The sequence below is a fragment of the Zalophus californianus genome, chromosome 2, assembly GCF_009762305.2.
Source record: "Zalophus californianus isolate mZalCal1 chromosome 2, mZalCal1.pri.v2, whole genome shotgun sequence".
Lineage (NCBI taxonomy): Eukaryota > Metazoa > Chordata > Mammalia > Carnivora > Otariidae > Zalophus > Zalophus californianus.
Genome location: NC_045596.1, coordinates 177,877,739 through 177,899,583, shown reverse-complemented (window position 1 = coordinate 177,899,583; position 21,845 = coordinate 177,877,739). Strand labels below are relative to the sequence as shown.

Here is a 21,845-nt window from a genome sequence, read left to right as displayed (position 1 = left end):
AGGGAGCCTAAGGCAGGGCTCAATCCCAGGACCCCGGGATCATGACCTGAGCCGAAGGCAGACAACAACTGAGCCACCCAGGCGCCCCGATTATAAATATTCTTATACGGATAATATTTGCTGATCTCGTAGCAGAGTCTACTTAGGGCAGTGTTTTCTTTTTCTTTTTTTTTTAAGATTTATTTATTTATTTTAGAGAGAGAGCACATGAGCAGGAGGGGCAGAGGGAGAATCTTAAGCACACTCGGCATTGAGCGCAGAGCCCAATGCGGGGCTCAATCTCATGACCCTGAGATCACAAACTGAGCCAAAACCAAGAGTCTGATGCTTAACCAGTTGTGCCACCGAGGTGCCCCCGACTTAATGTTTTCCTGAGAATTATGATAATATTATTTTAAAGATTTTTTTTTTTATTTGAGAGAGAGAAAGAGCACACAAGCCGGGGGTAGGGGCAAAGGGAGAGGGAGAAGCAGACTCCCTGCTGAGCGGGAGCCCGAAGTGGGGTTCAATCCCAGGACCCCAAGATCATGACGTAAGCCAAACGCAGATGCTTAACCAACTGAGCCACCCAGGCGCCCCTCATGGTAATAGTATCTGAATATAAAGTTTAGTAGTGACCAAAAGTTATAGTTTGAAACTACAGCATTTTTGGGATTTGGATTGCTCACCAACATTCTTACACTTACACTTATAAGGGATTTTTGTATTTGTTTCCTTTGAGAGATTGGCTTTTGTCCCAGTCTCGTTAGTTTTGCTGTATAATCGAACCCCAATGATAAGGCCAAGATCATGAGAGAGTCACATTCAGTATTAATAGGGGGGAGTGGTTTGCTTGCCTTGAAGCATATACAGATAATAATGCAAACTGCGACGTACTATTAGAACACCTCTTCTGAAGTGATCTTTGCCTCTGAGCACCTGGCTGGCTCAGTCAGAAGAGCATGCAACTCTTGATCTTGGGGTCATGAATTCGAGCCCCACGCTGGGTGTACAGGGGACTGAGATGATCTTGTCTCTCTAGGTTCTGAAAAATGTTCCCTATCACTGTTTTCCTTTGGAATTAACAACTGATTCCTATCAACACACCAAAGAATTATGTAAATAAGGTGATAATCATATCATGATAAGTACATATCCCAGCTATCATCTTCAGTCTCCACTTTGTTGTAAAACAGTCCTTGAATGCCTAACCAATGTCAAGCAGGCTGCCACATAGTGGAGTTCAACTTTGTTACTACTTCTGTTCTGTTAAAAGAAAGTACATTTTTAAAGCAATTGCACTAATTCCAAGAAAGTATCTTTTAAGAATCGGAACAATTTTTATTTGTCAGGTCTTACTTGGAAAATTGTTCCTTTTTCTTTACTCACACGTCTCGCACTTGTCCCTGTTTTCACTTTGAATACGAGGCCCCAAAACCCCCCTGCTTTGCTTTTATCAGGGTGCTTGCAGCTTCCTGCAGCAAAACTCGGGAGCTTTGATGGCCCACCTTGTACTCCCTCCCCCTTCAGAGCAGGGTACAAGTTGCCCAGCAGATAAGACTGACACATTCCTGTGGAGCTGGGCCCTGTGAGGGCCCAGGGGGGTTGGAGGGACCACGCCTTCCGGACAGATGGTGCGTGATACCAGTTGCCACTCGTTTGGGGAATCATACTTCAGGTATAAGCTGCTCCTGTGTATTAGCATCATTAAGATTGATTTTGGAAAAGCATACAGGATATACTGTTTTTGAATGTCAGAACTGCCATGTTTTACTCTTGTGGCAATTCGTCACCTCTCCAAAGCCCCATGTCCTCATCTACAAAAGGAAAACGGTAGTATCTGTGCCATAGGGTTGTTGTGAGGACCAAGATGAAATAACACCTATGTGGTGCGGGGCATGGCGCCTGACCCGGAGCGAGCCCCCTTCCGTCTAGCTCTAACTGTTTCGTGTCAGTGTGGTCCTTTCTCCAGGTAGCTAAGGTCTCACCAGTGGGCATTCTTTGGAGGTCCTGGGAACAAATGAATCTTACAGAAACCCCAAGAAATAACTTTTTGGCTTCAAAATTGAACTGCCATTAGCTTGGTGCTACCAACATAAAAAAGATAATGTTGACCTTTATAAAACTAGCCTCTAGGGTCTTTTTTGTTTGACTCAAATCTAGAATTTGTGAAGTGAGCCCCTCCCCTGCCGCCAGAGGCTTCCATGCCTAGTAAACCTGGTTATAAACACCACTCAACCATTAAAGCCCAAATGAAGTCAAGTGGGTATTTGATTACAGGTTTGATTAATGAAACCCAGACCTAAGACTAACTATAACCATTCCGGATTCTTTAAATCTTGAAAACATTTGAGAACTCAAAACACTGTGGATCTAAGTCATTTAAGTAATGTATGCCCCCCTCTAGGGAGGGACCTTATAGCCACTCCTTTCAAAGTTTGGGATTTTTCTTAGTTACTTGTTTTCTTTCTCTCCCCATCAACAGAGAGAATTTTTCTGAACACAGGCAACATAAGCATTCTGAGTTATCTTTGTTTATTCTATAAACAGGCTACCACGTAATCTATGAAATCAAAGGCAGTCTTATCAGCAGGCAAAAATACTTTCTATCCTTGTGCATCAAGTTGTTAGACGAGTTGCAAGAACAGAATCCCAAAGATAAAGCCTAGAAGCAGTCTCCTGGTCAGTTTGAATTTGTGTGAATCAAATGCTCTTATCCTATGGAAAAGGAAGAATTGCAATTGTAGGAAAAACTGGAAAGCTGAGCGTGGGAGACAGCAGATATGCCAAAGGTTTATGTGAGGAAGACCAAGTGCTGGTCATCTAGAAGCTGTTAGAGGGAGCTGTCATTCACACTTCTACAATACCATGTGTTTCTGAGTATGGGACGGTCTTCTCTTTCCAGCTATTTCATTATTTCCTGATGAGGACTTTTATTTGGGGGGGTTTGTGGTTTTTTTTTTTGGTGTTTTTTTTTTTTGGTATTTCATTTTCAAACAAACCGAAATCATTTCCCTAATTATAAATTGACATTACTCCCCGGCAGGGGTAAAAAAAATGTTTAAAGTAAAAATATCACTCTTGTTCCAAAGAAGAATCTGATTCAAGTGCTGATTTTTGAGCTCTGTTGTTAACCCTTGAAGCTGCTGTGTGAAAATGTTTTCAGTACTCATTTCCACTATAGCTATGACTGTCCCAAACATTATCCCGTCCCATACAGGAAGTTGTAAAAAGAATTGGATATTAAAGAGGCTCCAATTTCCATTCTGTATAAGAACTCACTAAATTTTTGAACAGAGTGTCTAAGGTTGTTATGTCTAAAAGTTGGCTTATCTTTCTGTTTGAATTTTGATTTGAGATAGAATATACCGTTTATTTTTATTTACCAAGAACACTGCTCGGTTCCTTGTTGCTGTTGCTATTTCTGTGAAAGGGGACATCACTGGCTCTTATTTCTTGGTGCTATGAGGAGCTACCTAATAGATCAACCTAGGGACTCTTGGAAGAGTAAATTTCCTCATTGAGAGTTGTTTGTTCTGTGAAGAATAAGAAGCACCTGATAGTACCCTAGCAATGTGTCCTTTTACTATAAAATAGTAATACTCAATCTAAATGACGAAGTTTAAGAAATGTCAAGGTATTTTTAAACTATTCACTTTGTAAAGAAGTTTCTAACACTGTTCTAAATTATAGAATAATTTTTTATAGAATAAAGGAACTCATTACACATGTCACCTGTTTGGAAAAAAAAAAAATATGTATCTACCCATCAGTGGTTTCCTATTTTTGCTAATACTATTTCTTTGCCCTGTAGGCGTCTAAATACTTTAAACAAGTGTGCGGTGATGAAGCTGGAAATTAGTCCTCATCGGAAGAGAGTGAGTATATAAAATGTATAATAGGATGGGAGGAAAGGAGGCAGACCAAAAACTGGATTATGTGTTTTGTAAGAGGTTTTGTCTCTCAAACTCTTACCACTTCCTTGTTCCAAAAATCTACATTTTTAATGTTATAATCCAGTCAGGTTTACCAAAGATCAAGTAGCCTTAGGTAACCGAAACCAGTAGTTGCAGCTAGCCCATAAACTGAGGTTTTCCCACTGTTTTTTTTTTTTTTAATTGAGATAAAACTGACACATAATATTAGTTTCAGGTATACAACATAGAGATTCAATATTTATATATATTACAGTGTGATCACCACAATAAGTCTCGTTAACATCCATCACCACACAGTTATAACATTTTTTTTGTTGTGATGAGAATTTTTAAGATCTTTCTTAGCAATTTTCAAATATACAGTACAGTACGGTGAATTATAGTCACCATGCTGTGCATCACATCTCCAAAACTTACTTATTTTATAACTGGAAGTTTGTACCTTTTGACCCCTGCCTCTGGCAACCACCAGTCTGTTCTCTGTATCTATGAGGGGTTTTTTCCAACTGTTCTTGATTGGAACAAATCATCTATTATTTTGCCTTGTTAACTCAGTGCCTACTACAGATTAAAGGAATGAGGCTTAGGCAATCCCAGTGAATCCTCCATTATTCCCTTCAGAAACTAAAGCTGAAGTTCTCTGGGGACTCTCCCCACACATAACAGTAACCGTGCTTCAGAGCTGCTGCAGGGATGGAAGAGAAGGCTGGCTTGTGGGGTACTGAAGAATAATGAGAGACTGGAGGGAGGGAGGAAAAGAGCTGGGGCGGGGGACGGAGGGAAAGGCAGGAAATCCCACACATTCTAGTCAAATGGTGGTACATAACTTCTGTGTATGAAATGTGAGGACCTTTTATGAGATCTTAGGAGAAGAGGTGGGTGTAGTCCTGGGAGTAATTGTCACAAATTAGAGTAAACAGGAATAAGTTTGGTCAAAGAACATATTTCTGACTGTTCAGAGTACAAATTTTAATTATCCTACAGTCCCTGACTTGCAACAGGCTACCTTCTTGGGGGGAGTTAAACCTTTTAAACAAATGAACTGGAACCTCAGCACCCACTGAGCTGTGGAGAGGAGTCTCCAAGTCAGCCTTAATGCTCTCTATACTCATTGCCTGTGACATGTGGGTCATGTGATATTTTCCACACCAGTGGGAAGGACCTGCATCAGACTGAACGGTGCCTTTTGATATCCCGCCTAGAAGGCTCAGATGCAGTAGTTTGTGACGCGGCATAACCCTGAGTGCTGCCCATAAATCAAGCAAGGTCAGCAAAGATGTTACTTCACGTTTTTGAATGTTCCATGCTGTCAGGACTGGGTATTTGTGAAGCCTTGTTAAATGGCCTGGAGCATGTCTGAGGTTGAAACTTCACAGGACACGTGTGGCATTAGCTCCCACCCCGTGTCTGGTAGGGGGAGGGGATGAGAAAGAACAGGTAAGAAGCAGAAAAGTATCCGACTGAAAAATTGTGGGGGCTTATTACCTTGCTTGGTGTCGCCATTGGTCTGTTAGGAGATGTACACTTTTAGGGTGGCTACAGATTTCAGTTACCGTTCTTCTTAGGGTTTGAAAACTACCTTTTTTAATGGCAAAAGAGAATATAAACACATGCTGTCAACAGGCAGCAAAACTGGAGGCAGACCAGAGGGAGTCCTACCCGTTGCTGACTCCGGTTCAAAATATTCTGCATGCCTGGAATTTTCACAGATCTCCAGAGGTTTCCTCTGTGAGCAATTAAAGAACAGCCTTATAGACCCAACAGTTTCTACCAAATAACTCTTATTTAGCCTGAAACACTCGGTCAGGCTTTTTCCTGTTAAAGTTCTGAGGTGTACATCTTTGTAATGTAAAAAAATAATAATAAAATCGTCACCATCCACTCAACGGCTCATACATGACACAGTAGAGCTATAAAGGGGGAATCGACGCCCATGGCGTATTACGAGCTCGCGTCCTGCACCCTGCTGCCCGCCCGGTCCCAGTGACGAATGCCTCCATTCTCTGCTTGCAGAGTGAGGATTCGGACGAGGATGAGCCTTGTGCGATCAGCGGCAAATGGACTTTCCAGAGGGACAGCAAGAGGTGGTCCCGGCTGGAAGAGTTTGATGTCTTTTCCCCAAAGCAGGACCCAGCCCCCGGGGCCCCCGACGGCACCCACCTGAAGAACGCGGCGAGCCACGAGAGCATGCTGATGGAGCTCAGCGAGCGCCAGGAGGTGGCTTCCGTCCTCAGCCTCAGCAGCACGGGCAGCCTCCCCGTGCACGCGCCCCACGCCGGGGACGCCGCGACGCCCCGGACCAACTCGGTCCTCAGCGTCTGCTCCTCCGGCAACTTCGCAGGCAACGATGACTCGTTCTGCAGCCTGCCCTCTCCCAAGGAACTGTCCGGCTTCGGCTTCAGCCTGAAGGGCCCCGAGAAGAACGCCAAGTCCAAGACGCGCAGCCTGCTGAAACGCATGGAGAGCTTGAAGCTCAAGGGTTCGCACCACGGCAAGCACAAGGCGCCTTCCAAGCTGGGGCTGATCATCAGCGGGCCCATTCTGCGGGAGGGGCTGGACGAGGAGAAGCTGAAGCAGCTGAACTGCGTGGAGATCTCGGCGCTCAACGGCAACCACATCAACGTGCCCGCCGTGCGCAAGCGGAGCGTCTCCAACTCCACGCAGACCAGCAGCAGCAGTAGCCAGTCGGAGACCAGCAGCGCCGTGAGCACGCCCAGCCCGGTCACCAGGACCCGGAGCCTCAGCGCCTGCAACAAGCGGGTGGGCATGTACCTGGAGGGCTTTGATCCGTTCAGTCAGTCCACGTTCAGCAGCGTTACGGAGCAGAACTTTAAGAACCGCGAGAGCTACCGGGAGGACGCCGTGTTCTACATCCCGGAAGATCATAAGCCCGGCACTTTCCCCAAGGCCCTCTCCAATGGCAGTTTCTCGCCCTCGGGGAGTAACAGCTCCGTGAACTGGAGGACTGGAAGCTTCCACGGCCCCGGCCACATCAGCCTGAGGAGGGAAAACAGCAGCGACAGCCCCAAGGAGCTTAAGAGACGCAATTCCTCCAGCTCCATGAGCAGCCGCCTGAGTGTCTACGACAACGTGCCGGGCTCCGTCCTCTATTCCAGTTCAGGGGACCTGGCCGACCTGGAGAGCGAGGACATCTTCCCCGAGCTGGATGACATCCTCTACCATGTGAAAGGGATGCAGAGGATCGTCAACCAGTGGTCAGAGAAGTTTTCGGATGAGGGAGACTCCGACTCAGCCCTGGACTCGGTCTCTCCGTGCCCGAGCTCTCCCAAACAGATACACCTGGATGTGGACAACGACCGAGCCACGCCCAGTGACCTGGACAGTACGGGCAACTCCCTGAATGAACCCGAAGAGCCCTCGGACATCCCGGAAAGGAGGGATTCTGGGGTGGGGGCCTCCCTGACCAGGTCCAATAGGTGAGAGCCTTGCTTCCCTCCGGAGATGGGGGAGGGGAGGGAGGCTCGGGAAGGGACTGCTTCCGCTCTCGTGGGGGGGGCGGGGAGGAGATAGGGTCAGGTGTGGCATTCGTAGTCGTGTGGGCTCCCAAGAAAAGTGACAGACCAGGCGCTCCTCACGTCCAAAACGCACGGACGCCGTTCAGCGGGTCCGGAGTTTCGGTTTGGGAAGAGGAAGTAAGTCTTGGGGGTGATTGGGGGTGATGGTTGTACAACAGTGAGAAGGCATTTAAGGCCTCTGAGCTGTACACTTAGCAGTGGTTAAGAAGGTCCTTTATGTCGCGTGTATTTTACCACAGCCGGGGAAGGAAAAGAATGGGATGGAAGTTGAGTCCTCTCTGTTCCCGAGATAAGACACCAGGGTGCAGCTGCTGCTGATCTCGGGTCTGCCTGTTAAAGAGCCCTTGTACTCACCCCCTCCCCTGCTCTTCTCCCACAGGCACAGGCTGAGATGGCACAGTTTCCAGAGCTCCCATCGGCCGAGCTTAAACTCTGTATCACTGCAGATTAACTGCCAGTCAGTGGCCCAGATGAACCTGCTGCAGAAATACTCGCTCCTAAAGTTAACCGCTCTGCTGGAGAAATACACACCTTCTAATAAGCATGGCTTCAGCTGGTAAGGGTTAACTGTGCTCAGTAAACTAATTGGAAAAGTTTTTGGTCAGCTCCTTGAAGCTGTCCCAATGCTGCGTGTGTAGCAGTTCTAGCTTTTATTAATAGCTTTAGACTATCATCCTAATGTAATCTCTGCATTCTTGAGGCCGTATTTGATACTGCTCAAGCCAGTCTCACTTTAGGGAATAAGCGGCGGGATTGCTTGAGTGAGTTTCAGCTCTCAGGTGGACAAATCGCCGGTTGCTGGGGTGAGAATGCATTGCTGCTCCATCACACTGTATAGGTGCCTCCTTCCCAGTGTTAGCCAGAGCCCACCAGGGGCGCCTGGGTGGCTCAGTCCGTTTAGCATCCGACTCTTGATTTCGGCTCAGGTCATGATCTCAGGGTTGTGAGATCCAGCCCCTCATCGGGCTCCGCAATCAGCAGGGAGTCTGCTTGAGGATTCTCTCTCTCTCCCTCTCCCCCTCTCCCCCTCCCCCCCCTCCCCCTCTCCCCCTCCCTCCTCCTCCCCACCTCCCTCCCTCCCCCTCTCCCCCTCCCTCCCTCCCTCCCCCTCTCCCCCTCCCTCCCTCTCTCTCCCTCCCTCTCCCCCCCCCAAAATAAATAAATCTTAAGAGAAAAAAGAAATAGCCCCCCCCACAGGTAAATATATGTATAGTATCAGATCATACTTATGGGAAGAAGGAAAGAAAAATTTTGTTCTTATCATAGGATGTTGAGACCAACTTTGAAATGTTTGACGTATGGCACCTGGCCTTATAACCCTCTTCGTGTATGTTTTTAGAAATCGTTTCTGGTGTAAATATTTGAAGCATCACTCAAAAATCTACCTGTGCTAAAAAAAATTCAGGTTATGTTTTTTTCTAAAAGAGACTCTTGAACAGTGAATAACAAGCCCAAAGAATTCACTGCTCTAAGACATTATAGGCTAAAATATACATGAAGGTAAAATTCATCGGATGAACTGTTCGTAATTACTTTCAAGAATACAGCCCTTGGCGTGTGCAACATGAGCTGGAGACCGTCAGGCCGCATGGGTCACGGATGGGACCTAATGCTTGCATACCTGAATTTCTCTGCTGTCAGAGAAATCTGCAAAGCAGAGACCTACCTCCAGATTGACATCCAAGTACATTTCACTGTGTCAGCTGGGTATCCTTAGGCCTTTTCACTCATCTGAGTGTTTTATCATCCCAGTTGCACAACCTCCTCTTTTTATAAAAACAGAGAAGCAGCCCATTTCCCTTAGCAGCGACCAGAGGGGCCCGGGAGAGTCGGCAAAGCAGCGTAAGGGTCCCTTCTCTCCCCAGGTCCTCCTGTCCTCAGGACTCGGAGTGAGTTTAACTTCAGCATCAAAGCACCTCCCGTTCAAAGGCTGTTATTATGTGAGCCTCGCTAAATACAGAAGTTGTTTGTTCTGAATGACAGAAATAAGTATTGACCAGTTTATCCCCACATGCTTCAGATTCTCGGTGGAGATCGTAATGTGTTCTTTGCACATTCCGCCGCTGGGCTTTCCCCCTCCCCCCCCCGACAAAGCGAGTATTATACACACTTGTAGCCATGATACCATATATTTAACTGTATGGAAATACAAATTTGGCTCTGCACTTTCATTTTACCTTTCGTAGGGCTATAAACAGTAACGTGTCGTGGCTGCTGGGAAGCCCTCAGAAGTCAAAGCAGCCTGTCTTCTGCAGTGTTCCTCGGCGCTTAGAGCCCTGTTTTCCCTGCTGGCTATTTAAAAGTACATATTTTACATTCTCGTTTCTGAGTTGTCCACCCCCTTCCCACCAAACCCTCAAGAATCTGAGAGTCCGTAATACTTCTTGAGCTCTGGTCAGTTTTTCCAGTGAGTCAAAACCAAATGTAAAAGCCTTGCATTGTGAGATCCATGGAATAAGGAGAAATTCTGCACAAAATTCTTTTCCTGTTCGGCCGTGCCCTTTCTTGTCCCATTTAGAGAGGTCACATTTAGAGCTGAAGTTTCTGCTTGACAGCATTAAATGCGTGACATCGGTTTCCTGCTGTTCCATGTACTGCTGGGGCTGGACCTGGTTTTAGGACTCCGGGGAGCCTGGCGTAGGCTCACAAAACCTTCATTGTTCTCTTCCGTCTTCCTTTAGAAACCTGAAGATGTGGTACACTCCGGGGTCATCAGCAGGAGGATTTATTTTGACTTCGGGTCATTAGCTTGGCCCCCATTGTTGAGCTCTGGAGTTGGTTCTCATTATGTTGGACCAACACCACGTATTTGCTCTTTTCTCATCCAGCATTACATGATCCTTTTATACCTTAAATGCTTTGAAACTCATCAGAAACTTAGAAATGATTCTTGTCCATTTACAGGACAAACGGGAACATGTTTTTCAAATTCTGTCGTGAAGCGCCTCATTCGGGTCTTGAATGTTTTCTGTTTCTTATTCCTTCCTATGCTGCCATTTTGTAAGGAAGCCCATCGGCTCCCTTAAGAATATAGACCCAGTTCTCAGAGTTAATAGTGGAAGGAGAATCCCCAGCAGAGAAAATGTCCCTGGGTCTCATAGCCCCCAGCTCTCGGAAGATCCAGAATAGTCCTGTCCCACAGAACTGTGACAGTGGAAACGTTCTATATTTGCTCATCTGGTAACTCCTGGCCACAGATGGCTCATGAGCACCTGAACTGTGGCTAATACGACTGAGGAACTAAATCTGTAATTTTATTTAAATAGCCACCTTATTAGCACAGCTCTAAAGCCCACGGGGTTTACCTGCAAAGATGGGTAAGAGTATACAGACAAATAAACGTCTCTCCCCACCCCTACTACTGTTCTTTAAATAGGGCTGTGCCCAAGTTCATGAAAAGGATCAAGGTCCCAGACTACAAGGACCGGAATGTGTTCGGGGTCCCTCTGACGGTCAATGTGCAGCGCACGGGACAGCCCCTGCCCCAGAGCATCCAGCAGGCCATGCGCTACCTCCGCAACCACTGTTTGGATCAGGTGAGGACTGCTGTGCACAGGTCCCGTGGAATCGTGGGGCCTCGGACTCAAGCTTCCTTTTATGATTCTGTAGTGGAAATGTTGCTTCTATCCGGACATGTCATGTTTTTCTTCCAACAGGTGGGGCTTTTCAGAAAATCTGGTGTCAAATCCCGGATCCAGGCTCTGCGCCAGATGAATGAAAGTGCCATAGATTGTGTCAGCTATGAGGGGCAGTCTGCTTATGATGTGGCAGACATGCTGAAGCAGTATTTTCGAGACCTTCCTGAGCCACTAATGACGAACAAGCTCTCAGAAACCTTTCTCCAGATCTATCAGTGTAAGTATTCTTTGATTTCCACGTTGTTGGCCTTGGGGAAAAGTGGGACCGGCTGAAACCCGTGGCTTCCTGTCATGCCGTTCTCTGGAACCCACACGATGACCTCTTGGAAGTATGTGTCATCAGTTTCTTCCTTTTCTCCTTGTTTGTGGAACGGGTTTCTGTATACCTGTTGAATAATGCAAAAGTAAATTTCCCTTATCATCATTCTCTCATTACTGGAGCAGTTCTACATTCTTACGTTCTTTTGGGGGAGGTTGGGGCAGAGGGAGAGAGAAAGAGAGAAACTTAAGGAGGTTCCATGCCAAGCGCAGAGCCCGATGCCGGACTCAGTCTCACGACCCTGAGATCATGGCCTGAGCCGAAATCAAGAGTAGGACTCTTAACCCACTGAGCCACCCAGGTGCTCCCCACATTCTTACGTTCTGATCCAGGAGCTCACGCTTTCATTCGCTTCTAGAACAGTGTTATCTGAGATGCTTATAGAAGAGCAGGTACCAAGATATTTCTGTTGATGCGCAGGTCTCCAGCAGGGCCTGTTGGGTTTAAAACTTCACAGGTGTCTGTGTGTTTTATCTTGCTGTAAAATGAATAAATAATCTTTTTCTGTTATTCATCTCAGCTTCTGCCAGAAATACTTGGGAAAACAATACCATGCCCTTCTCACTTTTAAGTAAAGCTTAAAGCAAACAGTTGTCTAAATTAATGATCAAGATCAGGATTATAGCATTTACAGCCCCGTGTTTTTCTTGGCTCAGTGTGGTGTTACAGCAATGTAATATAAAAGCAGCTTCTCTCTTCGTGCTCGAATTGTCTTTAAACCAGCGCGTTGGACTTTATTTTATGAGAAATGGAGCTGGTCTGGATTATTTCATTATTTGTTTCATCCTTTCAGATTTTATGAAAACACAGGTCACATTTTCCCCACCAAGGTATTTGTTATGTATTGTAACCATGGAGCTGTTTTAATCAGTTTGTCCTATGGAGCTGCACTTGAGTGACTTGATTTTTCCACCACATGCCTCTTAAAAGACAGATTTGCCTAGTAAAGGAGACCTGAAGGTTGGGCCCAGCATTTTCTACATGTATATTATTTTACTGGCTTGTTTCTTAAGCATATATTTTTATAATTGTCTCTCAGTATGCTTTCCAAAGCTTAAGGAAATTACTAGTAAAAATAGCTGTTGTTTCAACTGAGTATTTTAGCAGCTTCCTTTCCGCATCTTACGAATGAGCAGATCAGTTATAATTATGGAAAGTCCCCAGAGATAATGAACATTTTGTGTAAAGGCTGAGAAAGTTTTTATCCCTTTGTACATATGTTAGATACGCTTTTTCACTGAGACTAAACCAAAGTATAAATGTGTGTGTTTTCAGTAACCGAGAATGGTAAACTAGGGATTTCTAAGAAAAAAAATACTTAGGAAAGAAAAACTAATTCCGTAAACCAAAAGAACAGGCATCATATCTGGAGTTGAACTCCGAGGTGGATTTAGGAGGATATTGGCATTGTGGGTGTTGAAAACTTTTTAACTCCTCCACAGGCAGGAAATACTTGAGGGTAGTGACGCTGGTGGCGGTCCCTAATTTCTTCCATATTAACCTCAAGTACACTTTCTGCAAGTGCCTGTTCAGTACTGGGCTGAGGTCGTTGGGGCTGGTATTTGCTTTGGGACGTTTCCTTGTGATGTGCGTGGAAAAGCACTGAGCCTGACGGAGGAAATGCTGGTGTTGTACAGGTGTGCCCAAGGACCAGCGCCTCCAGGCTATCAAGGCCGCCATTATGCTCCTACCTGATGAGAACCGGGAGGTCCTACAGACCCTTCTTTACTTCTTGAGCGATGTCACAGCAGCTGTAAAAGAAAACCAGATGACTCCCACCAACCTGGCTGTGTGCCTAGCGCCTTCCCTTTTCCACCTCAACACCCTGAAGAGAGAGAATTCTTCTCCAAGGTACGGGTCCGAGGAGATGTGCACACACATGCTCTGTTCTTCAGACCGGGGCAGCCTACCTTTCCTTCTCGGTTGGCCCCCTGGGTTTCTTGGATTCACACCTGAGTCAAGCAGAGTTTGCCTCCTTCCTTCACAGCCCCCACACTTCCCTCCTTTCTTCTCAGCCTTGGGGCTGTGACTTTCTAGACAGTCTAGTGGCAACCAGGTTTTGAGAGATTTGGGTATCTGCTTTGCCGTGGCAAATGTTTGCCCTGCTCCTCCCCGGCACCCTCTGTGACCTTGCCCGTCACACTTTCTGCCAGCAAAAAATCGTGCAGATTTACTCACCTCAAAAACTGGCTGGAAGTAAGGTCCTCGATGCCCTGGCTTCTGCAGGGTCAAGAAAGCCAAGCCCCCAGCCTGTGCTGGAAGTTGTAAGGTAGTTAGCTGGCTCTAAAAGAACTAAGGATAACACTGAGCCTCAGAGCCAGGACCTGGCCTAAGCCCATTGTGTGCAAAGCTTCTCCTTGGACATATATAAGCTGGGGGTAGATGAAGAAGAAGTCAGAGGATCTGGAAAATATCAAAGGCTGATATTTGCTCAGCACTGATTCTGACCCAACCACGGGACTACACCCTTGACATTCATTCTCTCATTTAATCCTGGGAACAGTCATAGGAGGTGAAGATCCTGGCAGGGAGGTGAGATTGCAGGGAGGGTCCGTGTAATAAGTACCTTGCCCACATCTGACAGGGGAGATGGCCGAGCCAGTTGGAGCTTCTTACTGCTGTGAATGTTTCCCGTAAGGGCCTCACAGCGGAGTAGGTAAGAAAGGAGGCCCTAACGGGACTTAACCCCCTACGTCGAACCCATCCAGCTGATGATCCTTTTCCTCAGCTCTGCAGGTACTGGACAGAGACTCCTTCGCTCCAGGCCTGAGGCCTGGTTGTGCTGGGTGAAGTCAGCTTTGCTTCTGAAAGTCATACAGTAACTTAACATATCTTTTTATCTAGTTCTCACGTGAACTGAGGCATTCCATCTTCAATAGGATAGGGAACAAGAGATGAGCAGAAGAGAGAGATCAGATAAGATTAAGAGAAACCTCTAGGAAACAATAGATGGTCGCCTCGCCTTCGGGAGGGGATTTTATTTATTTAAGCTGTAAAGAAGAGTGACACCGTTTACTGGGACGTGCAATGCCTCCTCTCCTCGCACCCCTTGAAGCTGCCTTCTGTCTCTCCACCAACAGCCGTAGACCTTCCAAGCTGCCCTATTTAAATAGGAACCTGTTTAACGTGATAGCTTTAAACAGCCTAGATCTCACTGAAAACAGTCCCTTTCATGTTTTTGTGCTTTGCTGATAAAACTGAGGAATTTTAGTGACCAAAGTAAAGCTCTCCCGAACCTCTTGGTAACATAGGCTTCGGTAAGATGGTTTGTTTTTTTTTTTTCCTCCTTTGGGTTTCCTAGAATAACACATCAGTTAAACACACATAAATATTTGAATCTCCCCCCTCCCTTATTTCTTCTGCCTAGGGTAATGCAAAGAAAACAAAGTTTGGGCAAACCAGATCAGAAAGATTTGAATGAAAACCTCGCTGCCACTCAGGGTCTGGCCCATATGATTGCTGAGTGCAAGAAGCTTTTCCAGGTAAGGAGTTGGGGAGCTTTGTTATTTGTTGAGGATTACATAAATCATGAAGACAAAATCTTAGGCACCGAGTTTGTTCACATCTTACCAAAAGATCTTTCCACAGCCGGAGATTATATACATAGCTCAAGAATGTCTTTCTTTTTTTCCTTTTCTAAGAACATCTTATTTATTTTATAATGTATAAGCTCATTAGAGTTAATGTGTTGAATGAAATTTGCCTAGCGCCATACCCCTTGACTTCAAAAGCAAAAGCAACCAATGATCTGAAATAAATTCTGGATCTGAGAAGCCTGTCCTCATGCACTTAAGCCCCATATTCGTCATTTACCCTCCTTTGACTTTCCAAAGCAGAAGAACCCCTTACATGGGAATAGGCTTTTTAGATACATTTATGAACGTGATGTGTTTGTGTCCTCACAATACCTTGGGAGGTCAGCAGGCCCAGCCCTCAGTGTTCAGGGAAACGGAGCGGTTGGGGTGCCCGCACCGCCCCGAGAGCCCAGTGTGTTGCCACCGCACCGCCCCTTCCCCTGATGGGCATCGGGAACAAATACAGGCACACTCACCTCCTTTTGGTCTCTCACGTCCCCCACAGGTTCCTGAGGAAATGAGTCGATGTCGGAATTCCTACACAGAACAGGAGCTGAAGCCCCTCACTCTAGAAGCATTGGGGCGCCTGCATCATGACGAGTCGGCTGACTACCAGCACTTCCTCCAGGACTGTATGGACAGCCTGTTTAAAGAGGTCAAGGAGAAGTTTAAAGGCTGGGTCAGCTACTCCACGTCTGAGCAGGCCGAGCTGTCCTATAAGAAGGTAAGGCTTGGCCCTGTTGTCATCTGGTTGAGTTCCAGCGGTCAGGGTTCAGGTTCATCAGAGGTGAGACCCTGTGGCCAGCTCAGCTCTCCATGGGCATCTGTCACCCATTCCCTTCCTTGTAGACCTGGCCAGCCAGGTGATTCAGTTCCCCGGGGAAGAGTGGAAGCCAGGTCAGCAAGGAATCATAGTCAACTCACGCTTGTTGGAGGAATCGGACCATTTACTGAAATCCTTTGGTTCCACGGAATCACAGTACAGTTCCCTGGGCAATAGGTATTGGGCTTTAGGGCATTCTATGACATGCTTAGATATTTCCATAATTTGATCAGAATCCCCCTGCACGCTCCTCTGTTCTCAGCCACTCTTCTCTTGGCCCTTTAATGAGTGGGGATTACTTGGGGGAGAAATTAACTTGTTAGGACTAAAAGCCCCTTGAGGGCAGGGACGTCCTGTATGGCTTAGCATGATAGGCCCGTGATAGTATTTCTTGATCCCGTCTCTACCACCTTGAAAAGAAATAAACAGTGACAGCATCTGGATGGCCATGCAGATGTTAGGATGCAGATAAATGATCTGATTTTTATTGCATTGACCCTCATATGAGTCCCAGGAAAACAAATGTTAATAATTTGGATCAGAAAATTGGCCAAAGGCCAGGTTTTCTGGCCTGCTCTTGAATATACTTGGGGATACCAACATATAGATAATAATTAGTCTCCAAACACATGACTGTACATACAACTGGCAATTGGCCTTCAAAGTGTAGGGGTGTGTGAATGGTCTTAGCGCTGAAAAATACATCCTCTTTTCAGGTGAGCGAAGGACCTCCCCTAAGGCTTTGGCGGTCCACCATCGAAGTCCCTGCCATGCCTGAGGAAATCTTAAAGCGCCTCCTCAAAGAACAGCACCTCTGGGACGTAGACCTTTTGGATTCCAAAGTGATTGAAATCCTGGACAGCCAAACTGAAATTTACCAGTATGTCCAAAACAGTATGGCGCCCCACCCTGCCCGGGACTACGTTGTTTTGAGGTGAGAGCTTCCGAATGGATCCCTGTAGTAAGGATGTGCCTGGTGTCACTGAATGTGATGAGATGGTAAAATTATGTAAAGTAGAAGGTATGCCTCTGAAATAGTGTTGAACCCTTCCAGATACGGGAAATGTGTCTGTGTGTATTCCAGCAGTGTGTTCATCCTGAAAATAGTTTGAACGCTTTTGGAATTGAACTCAGAAATAGAGGCACATTTGGGGCGCCTGGGTGGCTCCGTTGGTTAAGCATCCAACTCTTGATTTTGGCTCAGGTTGTGACCTGCGGGTTGTGAGATCGAGCCCTGCATCAGGCTCTGCGCTCAGTGTGGAGTCTGCTTTTTCCTCTCCCCGCTCATGCTCTCTCACTGTCTCTCAAATAAATAAATCTTTAAAAATATTTAAAAATACAAAAAAATAAAAAATAAAAATAAAATAAAAATATTTAAAAATACGATAAATAAATAGAGGCACATTCAGTTGAATATGCTCATTGCTAGCAGTTTCTTGCCCCTTCTAGGATAGATTTTTCTCACTAGAAACAGCAAGTGAATGCATAAGCCAGGAAATAACTTTTAAGTCCCAAGTGAGCTGTGGTTAAAGCTGAATTATATGTAATTCATAAATTCTCTGGAGACATTATCGAACGAGGAATTCCAAAAATCTTTGAGGAAATGGCACATCATTAGTCCAGAGCTTTCCAGCAGAGCAGTAGTGCTCTTTTGGATGTCCATGTGCTCATACATTCGTGAAATGTAAAAATGGTTTTCAGTCACACTTCATATTGGTTCTCTTCCAAAGAGCTGATGTGTGAATATATATGCACCGTAGCGGCTCTGTACGGAGTTACTCACTCGAGAGCCCGTTGCACAGTAGTTCAGAGGATGCCATCCATCCAGGACTAGGTCACACAGCATAGGAACTGATCCTGCCCCTTTAGCTGTCTCTTTTGACAGTGGGGCCCATTTTCAACTTGGCTTCCTGACGATTCCATCTTTTTTTTCCCCTCTGGTTTTGTCGCTACAGAACATGGAGAACTAATTTACCGAAGGGGGCATGTGCCCTTTTACTCACCTCCGTGGATCACGACCGGGCCCCCGTGGTGGGGGTGAGAGTCAATGTACTTCTCTCCTGGTATCTGATCGAACCCTGCGGGTCGGGGAAATCCAAACTCACCTACATGTGCAGAGCCGACTTAAGGTATGTTCTGATTCTGATTTTTGTGACATGGTAAGGGTCATGAGGAAGATGAGACTTTTTGTCTGCTACAGAGAATGGCTTAAACGAACACATCGTTGTATCTTGTCTGCTCCCTAAAGAGCAGTTTTTATAAAGTAACACCTTCCTGTTTCTTGGTCTTTGGGGAACCGCTTCCTGATTTCGATCCCTTAGAGAAGGTGGTAATACGCTGCTTCTGCCATGCACTTAAAGCCATAGGAGATGAGAGCTGGAACTGGCAAGCAGATGATTCTCATTTTATATTCAAAGGTATTTGAAAATAATGAATATATGTGAATATATATAGTATGTTTCAGCCATTAGTCGGGCCTATACCGGGTGCCACTGATGAATGTGTGTTCATGTCAGAAAACTCAATGAAATTCAGCAATACAGCCAAAACATGAACCTCTCAAAGCTTTCCACGGTGGTTAAATTCTCATTTGCAGTCTTTACCTCTCGGTACTTTTTCACCCGTCTGTGTGATCTGTTTTTGTTCTGTATGCTAAAGCTTTCCCTGAACAATGTCACTCAGTGTCTGTACTCAGTATGTTGTTTCTTGAGAAACTTCTGGTTCCAGAAGTGTAATGGCTATGCCAGGAGGTTACCCTGGAATACTAGCAGTAATCCTTGCTTACGTGGCTTCTGGATCAAGACATTGGAAGTGTACTCGGAGCTCCGTCTGGCTTCTTTGGGGGCTTTCCAGTGTGAAGAACCCATCTGCTTTTCCTTTCCGTTGCAGGGGCCACATGCCAGAGTGGTACACAAAATCTTTTGGACATTTGTGTGCAGCTGAAGTCGTGAAGATCCGAGACTCTTTCAGCAATCAGAACACTGAAACCAAAGACCCCAAATCTAGGTGATTACTGAAGCCGAGCAGCCGTGTCCACCGTCCGGACGTTTGTTTCTGGAAGCCCTTTGCCGGTCCTTGGAAGAATGGGTTCCGAGTCTAGTCCTGAAACTAAGAAAACTAGAAGTTGGAGTGTGGGGATCAACTGTAGCGATTTTAAGACATTTTTAAAGCTGCTTCCTGTTTGTTGAAGGTCTAGTTTATAGACCTTGCCTGGAATATATAAGACTGTGCAAAAGAAAAAAAAAAGTATTCTTATTCAAGTTGCTTCTGAGAAGCAAAACTATAAATACCTTACAGAAAATAATGAAGAGACTTCATTCTCTTGTGATACTGGTGTATGTGTACCTATGTCATTGTATCTGCAGTGTGTTGGGGGACCGGTGTATCCACTGGAATAGTTGGTACTCTTTGACCTGTTTCTCACTGAGATGAGCAAAGAAAGGTTTGCACAGAGGAATGTGTGTATGTGTGTTTGTTGCTGGTTGAATGGCAGAGATGTGTACGTTGGAACACAGTGTCTGGCACACTGGGACGCCTTCAAGAAGGATTTTGATGCGTCAGGTTCAGGTTAACCTGAGATTATCTGACTGCCCATGGACCCATCCAGAAAGGGGACCCAACACCCTTGGTCGCTTATTTCTTTTTCCAAGTTATTAAGCACATTCCTTTTTGACCAACCTCTCCTCTTTCCTTAAACGTAATTGTAGTCGATTGATTCCAGTGTCCCTTCTCAAACACAGTTGTCTTTAGACCTGATTGCAAATAGTGATATAGTTTTTAACCAGTATAGATTAGTTCAGGGAAGAAACTACTCCCTCCACCCCCCGCCATTACTAGCTCCAAAGCACAGTTTTATTTGGGGGTTTTTGTGTTTGTTTTGTAAGTCAAGATAGAATGACTGAACACCCTAACATCTACTCCTGAATCAAGCCTCAGAACCTTTTACCTGTTGTAATGCTTTGCATTTTCCTGTTTATAACCAAAGGTCTTGAAGACACACCGAAAACATCGGAAACTATGTATGTCCCAAGGAAATCCCTGTAAATTTAACCCACGGTATTAAAATTTAACAACAGATGCTGATTGTTGTTAGTCACGGCATTTCTGAAAGCTGCACATATTTAGTTGTTGGATTTGTCCTTTTTGCAACTTTTTTTTTTTTTTGCTTTGTTTTCCCTACATTTCTTTTTCTTTTCCTTTATAATGATGCCCTTGGACTATCTTTTTAGCGGTAAAGGAAAATGGTTATCACAGGGGGAAAAAAAACTGAAAAAGCACCAGCACAGTTTTTTTGGAAGGGTGGGTGGTCTTTGTCCAGGCTTTACTGTAACCGTAAAGATTGACTCATGAGACAGTATTAGTGAATTTATTTTGTATGGATCAAAAGTGAATAATGTATGAATGAGAGTTGTAAGAAGGATTTTTATTTTGTTATTATTTAGTTACCATTGTCAGTGTTATTTCAAAGGTTCTTTGAAGAATTTGCAGTGGGGGGGAGATTAGAGTTTTAAAATTTGAGTATTTTGGATATCAGTGTTCCTCATGAAGATATACTTGTATATTCAATTTTAATAGCTTTCAGATTTGTAAGATTATATGTTGTATATACCATTCTATTAAGATAAAGAAACATGTACACATGTCCACTGTGCTTTCAAACATAGATAAAGCATGATAAAAATTATTATTTAAAATATACTTGTATTTATACCTCAGATATTCTTTTGGGTTTTGTACCTCAAGGCTTTTTTTTTTTTTCCTAATGTAAATACACTTTACATGAATACAATCTAAGTGAAAGAAAAAATAAAATAAGAGGTTTATAACTTGCTCTATATCTGTACAGAATATAATCCGCAAGTGCACTATTAAATGTTTAAAGTAAGGGAAAGGTCTGGCCTGCTTTCCTGTGTATTACATCTCACTCTTACCCTTAAAAACCACAGATTGCAAAGCGTATCATTCTAGCATCAACTAAAATGAAAATCAGATTTGCTGAAGGAGAAATCGGACTGCAAATCATTCCAAGGCCAAACTGCCACTGAGCCACTCACTAACAAACAGGAAACCCTGGTGAAGGTTCAGGAAGCATGGAGATTCTCTCCTAACAAAGGTCGTTAGGAAACGATGCTGAGAGAGTTACAAGGATAAGGAGCCAGCGAGAGAAAGATGCTCATAAGCAAAGCCAAGGTCACCGTTAAAGTCCACAAAAGGCCTCTTTCCCACTGGTCTGCTTTCCTGTAGAAAGGATTCCTTACACGTACGACAACAGGAGAATTCAAAGGATGTGAATGTTCCAAGAACTCTGTGTAAGTCACCTCGAGTGCTATTGCCATGACTTAACTAATTGTGACTAATCACCTAGATTGTAAGCTCTTTGAGGGCAGGGCTCTTCTACACATCTTTATAATCCCCTACAGCGGCTTTCAGTGTTTTGTACTTGTAGGCACCTAATAAATTTATTATTTGCTAAATGGAACTCGTTGACTCAGCTTCTGTTATTTGAGAAGGGAGAGAACCTGGGATGCCATCTGTCGTAAGCCCTCGCTTTGGTGCATCACTGCCCATTTTGAGATTGCAGAGAGTGGACATGGTTAAACCTAATGAAATCTGAAAGTTTGAGCTGGTTGAAGGTGCATGGATGCCGTATATAGAGGCTGCGGACACTGATTCTAAATTAAGAGTTCTTTGTGATGGAGTTTTAATCATAAGTCTTGTTTCTTGGAAACTGATGCCATTTTAGAAGAGGTTTTATTTTGACAAACACTCAGCCTGGGTATAGTAGAGGGGAAAAAAAAAACCAAACTTCACAATAATTTTTAAAAGACACACAGAGACCAAAGGCTTTTTTTTTGTTTGTTTGTTTTTCCTCTTCTCTACCTCCAGACCTGGTTTCCTCAGAGCTAAATAAAATAAAGCACGGGGCGCCTGGGTGGCTCAGTCAGTTAAGAATCTGCCTTCTGCTCAGGTCATGATCTCGGGGTCCTGGGATCGAGCCCCACGTCAGGCTCTTTGCTCAGCCTGCTTCTCCCTCTCC

The 21,845-nt window shown here is 45.0% G+C and overlaps 1 protein-coding gene across 5 annotated transcripts in view; it reads left to right on the top strand.

The window, feature by feature from the left end:
• Positions 1–21,282, top strand: part of DLC1 (DLC1 Rho GTPase activating protein) — a 419,617-nt gene extending 398,335 nt beyond the window's left edge. For all 5 annotated transcript variants that reach the window (XM_027597776.2, XM_027597779.2, XM_027597780.2 and 2 more), the window contains 11 exons: positions 3,794–3,857; positions 5,931–7,354; positions 7,833–8,009; positions 10,830–10,989; positions 11,110–11,308; positions 13,048–13,261; positions 14,778–14,892; positions 15,491–15,709; positions 16,525–16,742; positions 17,764–17,937; positions 18,698–21,282. In XM_027597776.2, the coding sequence (XP_027453577.1) occupies positions 3,794–3,857; positions 5,931–7,354; positions 7,833–8,009; positions 10,830–10,989; positions 11,110–11,308; positions 13,048–13,261; positions 14,778–14,892; positions 15,491–15,709; positions 16,525–16,742; positions 17,764–17,937; positions 18,698–18,818 (3,085 nt within the window). In that variant the 3' untranslated portion in view covers positions 18,819–21,282. The remainder of the gene's footprint in view (positions 1–3,793; positions 3,858–5,930; positions 7,355–7,832; positions 8,010–10,829; positions 10,990–11,109; positions 11,309–13,047; positions 13,262–14,777; positions 14,893–15,490; positions 15,710–16,524; positions 16,743–17,763; positions 17,938–18,697) is intronic.
• The last annotated feature ends 563 nt before the right edge of the window (positions 21,283–21,845 follow it).